Below are 8,756 nucleotides of genomic sequence, written 5' to 3'. Positions count from 1 at the left end.
ATGTAGACGTGATGTATTTTTAGATGTGTCAAGTAATTTTCCCCCAACTCATTAGAAACACAAATGAAATTTCAGAGACTTAGAAGGAGCTGATTTGTGCTGTGTTTCCTTTATAGACTGCTGTCTAGAAAATTAGTTTCAACTAGTTGCTATGTGGATACCAGTTATTAGAGTGGCTGCTGTGTATGGAGCCTGCGGGAGGTGTAATTAAGTCAGCTAGGCTAATCAGAAGGGGCGTGACTTAAGCATATTTTCCTTCTGTCTCAGATAGCACAAAGCTGTAGCAACAGAAAGATATGCTTTGGGGATCATGGTGTGGCTCAGTGGTAGAGTGCTCGGCTTGCATGTGTGAGCCCCTTGGCTAAATCTCAGCAGTAGGGAAAAAAAAGAACGAAAAGAGAAAGGAAAAGATATACTTTCATTTACATTTATCTCAGTAATGAACTACATCACCGGGGCAGATACGTGAGCTGCTCTAAATCTTTATTCATCATCTTTAAATTGAATTCATGACGCCCACTTCCTCAATACGCAGTGAGCATGAAATGTTAGAAATGGATATTACATCTTTCAGTAATATGAGACTTAACTGAGGAACATTAACAAATCAAAGTTCTCGTTACAGTGTCTGGCATAAAGGAGGTGTTAGCCAACAATTATTTTCCCATTTCCTAAACAGCCACAGAGCCAGATTTTATAGCCAAGTGGATGAAAGACTACATAGTGAATAAAAAACAGCATTATATGAATCAAAGACTAGTTCTCTACTGTGTTACAGTGAAATGAATGGGATAGGGACTACAGTCCTAACTGGCTTCTCACTGAGATGCCTAGATAGAATATCCAGAGCCATGTAATCTATGCGTTAAAAATCAATAATTAGAGAAAGAAACTCAAGGAAGCCCAATAATAAAAATCATTTATTAGGAAACAATACCACTAATGTATGGGTCCACAAACTGTAGTTGTGATCAAAGACTAGCCCACATGAGATGAGTACTAAAATACATTTGCCAAAATTGCTCTCTTGACTCTACTAATTAGGCTAACTCATTTGTGAAACATTTCCTTTGAAATGTGGACACTGATTTTTGGAGCAGAAGGGCACTGAAGATCCATAAGACAAGATTTCATGGGAAGCATTTTTCTTTCTTCTGACCAAGTAGCATCTGAACCTTCATAAACAGATGTTAAAGTCGGACATTGCAGAGGGCTCTTCATATATAACATAAGCTCCCACACTCATCCTAAGTTTGTGGCGATTGACTTTGCCAACCTTCTGGCAGAAACGCTCTATATTCTAAATGCTGTGTTTTTCTTCAGAGTTCACCTCTGTGGTAATAAAATAGAGATTATGAATGTCGGTATCCCAGTTGTCTAGAAAGGGTGGTTTATTACATCATCATGAATAAAAGCAGGAGAAATAATACTGCTCTAGTATTTTGTAATTTGAACAAAATAGAGGTGATGAGGGTAAAGTCAATCATATGCTTCCTCCTCCCTACAGTGTTATTCAGTGGCTAGCATCTACTTATGTCTTCATTGATGGGAGTATACTCAGATAGACAGAACTAGAATCCAGAAGTACCGAGAAAGGCAATTACTTACTGCAGGTTATGCATGGGGGCAGATTAGGAAGTCAAAACCTTAGGTATATGGGAATTTTATTACATCGCTAGATAGATAATAGAAATAAAGAGGGATGCCAGGTACTGTTGAGGAAAATGGTATGTAGGGAGACTGATATTCAGCACACCCACTGTGATTCACATCATGGTACTGATTTTCCATGAGGATAATATTAGTTTTTCTCAGAGTACTCAGAGGTGATTAGGATAGAAAGGCTGAATGCTAGTAGTTCCCCCTCAGGACACTGCTGTGTAAGCTAAGCAGCGATTCATTCATTTTCACTGAGAAGAAGCTGTCATGTAGGCTAGAGGTTTCATGTCACGTGACCGGCAAAACCTTCTGAAACAAAATTTCAAGAGGAAAGCAAGTACATTCAGATTACACAGAGACCACAAAGTAAGAAAGTGAATGGGTTAATATCACAACAGCTGATAATACAAGTCCCATTTCAGGAGTGTCCCTATCAAATGATACTGCAGATCAGTCTTCTATCACTGAGATTAAGGATATCAATGTTCTATGTTTCTTTCACTCCTTCTCTTTGTAGACTCTGTACAAACCATTCTATTGTTAATTTTTCCCTCTGACTTATGATGAGGACATACCTTGCTGGGTAGCATCAATGATGTAACAAATTTATTTCCCTGATGTATTTTTGGTTAGACCAAGGGATGTCTAAAGTCTTTTAGGCATACACCTTTGAGCATGTGAGATGTATTATTTTTTCTGTCAATGGATTCTAATTAGTTTCCCTAAGTCCAATTTATTTTTAACTTTGGAGGAAAATCCTTTATAACTCTTATGCTTCCTCATCTGTCATTCCAGTTGACAGTCTGTAGTGCATGATGCCTCTATAACAAATGTTTTTAATGATAATAAACTTGCTAGTCAGTAAGAAGTACAGAATTATTACAAATCACAATTCTTTGCTCTGTCTACTTAATCGAATGACATCATGTAAAAGACGTCATTTAGTGAGGATAATTCATTAAGAAATTTCCAGAAGTGAAAACTGAACTGAACTTCTTGACCCTGAATTGAGTACCTTCTCTTAGACATTGCAAAAATCCAAAAATATTTTATATTTGCAGTAATTTTTTTGAAATGGAAATAAAGTTACACATCTTGAAAAGAGGACCAACAGTGAAAAATAGCTGGTCTTACGTTAAGGAAGGTATGGTAATCAAGTTATTTACTGAATGTTCCTGTTGACATTCAAGACCATGTGTTGTGGTCAGTAAAAAACTGACTCAATGACCATGTGAGTTGGAAGCAGTGGTTCAGCCTTTTGGTTTTAGTTTCGCTAAAGCCTAATTGATGTTAAATACTTTTTAAATGCACTGTTTAGCTATTCACATAGCATGTTGATGATTTTGAATTGGGAAGTCTTATTATTATTAAGTGTTAAAACTTCTTTATATTCTAGATGCAAGTTTATTATCTATCTCACCATTAGCAAGTATTTTTTACCCACATGTAGCTTTTCATCCCTCCCTCCCTCTCCATCCCTCCCCCTCCCTCCTCTCCCTCCCTCCTTCCTTCCTTCCTTCCTTCCTTCCTTCCTTCCTTCCTCCCTTCAGTTCTTTATTTTATTCTGCCTCGCTGTGTCCTGGACTAGCTTTCTCCCAAACTCTCTATCTATCAGGCTTAGCCTCCCAAGTACTTAAATTACAGTGTGTACCAATACCTTTTGTTTTCTTAATGTTTATGAAAATATTCTCCAGCTTTGTAAAGCATAATTTATCTTTTTTATGTTATGGCTTGTGCTTTGGTTTCACATATATATGTGATAAAAGGACATGAAATGTTTTTCATTTTAACTTTCATTGGATATTAATGATTCATTCTGAGGTGAGGTTTTCAAAAAGGTGTTAGTGCAATTATTTGTCTGAAAGATTTTTTTCTAATTGAGAAGTTGGGCACTTGTATTAAAATTTGGTTGATATCAAACACAAGGCTAATTTCTTTTTTTTTCTTTTCTTTTATTGGATATTTTTATTTACATATCAAATATTATCCCCTTTCCCAGTTTCCCCTCCCGAAGTGCCCTATCCTATCCCCCTTCCCCCTGCTTCTATGAAGGTGCTCCCCCACCCACCTACTCATTCCCTTTGTGCCCTAGCACTCCCCTACACTGGGTCATCGAACCTTCACAGGACCAAGGGCCTCTCCTCTGCTACATATGCAGCTAGAGCCATAGGTTCATCCCTGTGTACTCTTAGGATGGTAGTTTAGTCCCTAGGAGCTCTGGGGGGTCTGGTTGGTTGATATTGTTGTTCTTCCTATGGGGTTGCAAACCCCTTCAGCTCCTTCAGTCCTTTCTCTAACTCCTCCATTGGGGACCCTGTTCTCAGTCCAATGATTGGCTATGAGCATCCACCTCTGTATTTGTCAGGCTCTGGCAGAACAAGGCTAATTTCTATGAGTAAATCTGCTCCACTACTCCTAATGGCTAGGTTAGTGAAACGTGCATACTATTTTGATATACTGCATTTCTATTTAGATTTTATGAATAATCTGTCAAATTCTATTAAAAAAGTCCTCACTTCTAATCTGTGAGTATGAATTGCCTCTATGTTCATGGGAATGTTCTTTAATTACTTTTAACAATGTTTTGTGTTTTTCATTATACAAGTTCTTAAGTTCTTTCTCTTAATTTGTGGTCACATACCTGAATCTGTTTCACTTCTATGAAATGGTTTTGCTACATTTAAATTTAGGAATTTTTTGTTGCTAGTTGACACAAATATGATTACGTTTTCTATATTGATCTTTTGTCCTGTGACTTTACAAGATTTCTAGTACTTTTGCATTTGGGTCTTATTTGCATGTTCTTTAAGAATCTCTATACTGAAGATGACATCACCTACAATTAAAGATGCATTTATTTTTTCATCTACCACCCCCAAGAAAATAAAAAAAGATAAAAAATAACATGACTACAAGTCATTTGGATTAGTCCTTTATTATAGAATTAAAAGAGATGGATGAGGATTCTTTCTGAAAATCCTAGACTCACTCAACATTCAAATAATTCCACTTGGTAAAGTTTCTTGTACAATCCCAGTAATGCAGTGGGGATTTCTTAGCACAGTCGGAACATGTGCATTCACATCTCATTATGGTCGTTTATGAAGTACTGTGAATACATAGCAAGCTACTGACAAAGGAACAAACTGCGTGTGAATGTAAGTATGGATCGGCACAGTGGTTAGTGAGGCACTGATGGATGAAGAGATATTTCTTGGTGCTATAAGAGGAGAACAGTAGAGTCCCATCTGGGATTAAGTATTGAAAGCTAAGCACAATTCTCAAGGAACAAGACCACAGTGCAGTGGCACTTCATGTTCTGAGTGGCTATTAAGGACTAAGCAATGACTGATTTCAGGAAATCCATTATGGGGAAATACACCAGCACCAAGAAACAATGAACAAAGAACTGGTAATTACCAACAAATACTGAGCAACAGGAGTTGTTAACATTTCTAAGAAGTTGTGCTTTTCTAGCACATCATTCCATTTTTTTTTTGCAGAAGCATCACCTACATCATCTATTTATACATAGAGCTGATGTGTGCCAAGAGTACAAGACAAGCAAAAGAACACCCCAGTTCTTGAGTTTTTGTGCACAGATGGTGTTAATGTCTATGCACACGAGTTTTTAGATGAGTTGGTTCTGAAAGTTCTATGTCATCCCATTGCTTCCCAAGGTCCTCAATTAGATAACAATAGCCAAAGGTGGTCCATAGGAGTTTAGTTTGGTAGCAACTGGCAGTGATTATTAAGTGGTGAGGCCTAGGAAGTCACCAACTATGGCAGGCTGGAAAGTCAGTCCTTAGTTGAGATTTGTCTCTGTTCGGGCAGCAAGAACATGCTGCTGTTACAGTAACTATGATAGATACTTTAAACAAATGTCTTCAAATACCTTACTTGGTCATTTATCTTAAACCATTAGACTTAGCCATATATACATCCAAACCTAAAATAGGAACATTAGTGTAGATATGACTAAACTTGGATTGGCAGGCTCAAAGTATGTTAACTGCCAGAGAGGATATTTGTCAAAGAAAGTTGCCAATAATTAATCAATATTCAGATCCAATGACCATATAATTTGGTTTAGCAATAGCCGAGAAGTTCAGCATGTTGAGTAAGCAGGAGTCTTCCGATGGCAGCAAAATATATAGCTGTATAAAAGGTGTCAGAGATTTCATTCCAGGATGATTGGCATGTGTTGGCACTAGAGTCTAATTAATAGCTAGAAGAGAATACAGATTCTGGTCTCTCGATGACAAGGATATTGTTGGACATGGTGATGCCACTATGATTGCAAACAAAAGACCTGAACAAACAAGTCACTAAGAAGTAGATTAATAAAAAAGAGGATAAAAGCTTTGGGCTCAGTCCTAGGCACATCAGCTATGGGATTTGGTCCAAGAGAATCAACCACGATTGCATCCTTTGGTAGGGATGTGAATCTCAGTACATCTTAAGGGACTTTTGTTTGGTTGATTTTTTTTTTTAGCTCAGACTGTAGAGAGTCTCCTCTGCAAACTTTTAGAACTCTTAAAGTGATTGGTCCCAACTAATGAAGTTTCTGGTAATTATCTTCATCATTGTTGTTAGAATAAGTTTAGGGAGAGGCTACCTTTCAACCAACAAGGTCTGCTTATTCAAATTCCTGGGGACGTAAATGTTCTTGGCTGTTTTCCAATGTGATGCCACAGCAACTTTGTATTTTGAAGTTTGTAAAAGCTTATAAATCACTAAGGCCAATGGTGAAAGGGTATGTATTTACAAAGTGATTACTTATCCTCCTCTTACTAGTAAGCTAGCTACATTTTTTTCCTTGCTGGAGTTCTAGAACGTTTAGCAAGGCAATCTCTTGTGAAGTGACCAGCCTGATTACAGTAGAGACACAACTGAGTTTCTTGCTGGCGGGCTCTTTTGGCCGGAGTTACAGGCAGGTGGGCTCCCTGCATTGGTTTAAGCCCATCCTTTGGTAGTGGCCGTATGGGGCTGAAAAAGGACTGGCTACGATTTGGGGAAGCAACCATTGGAACATGACTTTCTGACTGTAGGAGTTCTGGTCTGTCTTTGTGTTTTTTGTCCAGCTGAATGCATTGAGTGATCAAATCTGGTAGGTTGTCCATTATATCTGTGATTTCTTCATCATGAGTGGAGTCAGCTTGGAGCTGGTCTCTCTGATCGGTCTCACTATAACTCAAATTTGGAGCATGAACTTGGGAAGTAGTAGCATCCTGCGGAGAGATGTCACTTTTGTCAACCATAGCATTCATTGGAGGAGTTGTTTCTTGTATCATTGGTTCACCGAATGACTTCTGGAACTCAAGAACAAAGTTCTCATATTGTTTCAGTAGATTACTCTGTGTGGACTCAGATAGGACATCAGAATTTTGCATCTGCTGCGACAGGTAGTCAAAAAAGTGCTTGACTCTGGCATCATCTGCAGGATTAGAAATGTCCAGAGTCGTCAAATAGGCAGTCACCTGAGCAAAAAATCCTGTGACACTGGCTGGGTTACCATGAAATTGAGGGGGATGGTCACCTGAGTAAGGCCCAGACATTACCGGGCTATTCAGGGCAGGTACAACTTGCCCCGTTAAAGGAGGTTTCTCCTCAGCTGGATGTTGCACTTGTGGCTGCTGAATCAGATTGCCTCCTCTCAAAAAGGAAGTCTCTTCATTTAAGCTTGGTGGAGATTCTGTACACTTCTCCATTGCGTCACTTGCACTTATGTAGAACTGAATAGAAATTCAGTGCCAGTTCCCAGGACCAAGGGACAGGCAGTGGTTTGGTTTGAGATCTGAAAGGACAGTGTTGTGCACAAGCAGAAAACAGCTGTTCAATATCAATAAGAGTTGAGCTGAAGAGATGCCACCAAAATGTTATCTTCTATACATCACTGCTTCTTCATGGAGAATGTCAGTATATTACACATTCCGAAGACACACATCACCTTAGGATACATAGAAGAGAGGATATGAATTAAGAAAATATATATAATAGACACAGTAATTTTCTCCTCCCCTTTCTTTTCAAAGATAGATATTAAGCTTCACACTACCCCATTATTCTAAAATGTCTTTTATAGTCACTGTCAAAGGATTTTTAGACTAGAGTCCAAAATAATCCAAACTAACAAGATTTATAATTTCACAGATTAAAAATAGAGACTCAGAGAAACAAAAATGTTTGTCCAAGGTCACCTAGCTCATTCATATCAGATTTATGATGCTGGTCATAGAAGTAATCTGAAGCAGCACTTCTCCCAGCTAATCATATTCTACTTGAGTGTCAGGATATTTCATGCTCCTGACCACTCAAAACATGATCTGGGAACAAGAGCACTGATCTTACCAGAGATGTTTTTAAGAATAGAGAAGACAGAGTTCCAGCAAGGATCCATTGAATAACTTTTCATCCTTTGCCAACATTTCCAATGTGATTAGAAAGTGTATTGTAGTTTGAGAATTATCTAGTCTAAATTGGAATAATCACTGACTGTAGTTTATACTCACCACTTTAATCCTTCATTGCTACCTGATATCTGCATGCAGTGTTGTTAATCTATTTTTTCTACCACATCCTTGTCAAGGGTCATATTTTTGTTGCCATGGAAATAATTAAGACATCATAAGGAAGATGAACACCTAAGATTGAAAACTTCACAAATAAGAACTGAATGTTCTTAAAAGTGTAAAGATCAAAATGTTCAACACTCCTCCAAGCATTGATAATAAGAAGGTAACCAATAAAAATTGAAAATAATTCACAAACCTGTGACATATCAGTTTGTTTGAACTACTCTTATTTCAGTTCTTTGAACTACCCTTCCTTGTGAAAGACACCATTTAAATGGGCTTCAATGAGCTACCAGTGTTCAAAAACATATTACCACTGATTCCTTCAAAATATAAGTCTCTCAATAGATAGGCCATGGACCTACAAATAAACCAAAAACTGTTTTTCTTCTATAAGTATATAAAAATAAAATAACTCTTAATGACATTCTGCTTGCTGTATTCATAGATTAGTGTTTTGCTCAGCCATCATCAGAGAAACTTCTTCCTGCAGTGAATGGAAACTAATACAGATCTATAACT

At 37.7% G+C, this 8,756-nt stretch overlaps 1 protein-coding gene across 1 annotated transcript; it reads right to left on the bottom strand.

Annotated features, from left to right (window-relative positions):
* Positions 1 to 4,575: 4,575 nt before the first annotated feature.
* Rtl4 (retrotransposon Gag like 4) lies at positions 4,576 to 7,608 on the bottom strand. Its single transcript, XM_032904040.1, has one exon. It carries the CDS (start codon positions 7,368 to 7,370, stop codon positions 6,465 to 6,467), a length of 906 nt encoding a protein of 301 aa, XP_032759931.1. The 5' UTR covers positions 7,371 to 7,608; the 3' UTR covers positions 4,576 to 6,464.
* Positions 7,609 to 8,756: the final 1,148 nt, after the last annotated feature.

This window comes from Rattus rattus, chromosome 1, assembly GCF_011064425.1.
Source record: "Rattus rattus isolate New Zealand chromosome 1, Rrattus_CSIRO_v1, whole genome shotgun sequence".
Classification (NCBI taxonomy): domain Eukaryota; kingdom Metazoa; phylum Chordata; class Mammalia; order Rodentia; family Muridae; genus Rattus; species Rattus rattus.
This window is presented reverse-complemented; position numbering and strand designations above follow the sequence as displayed.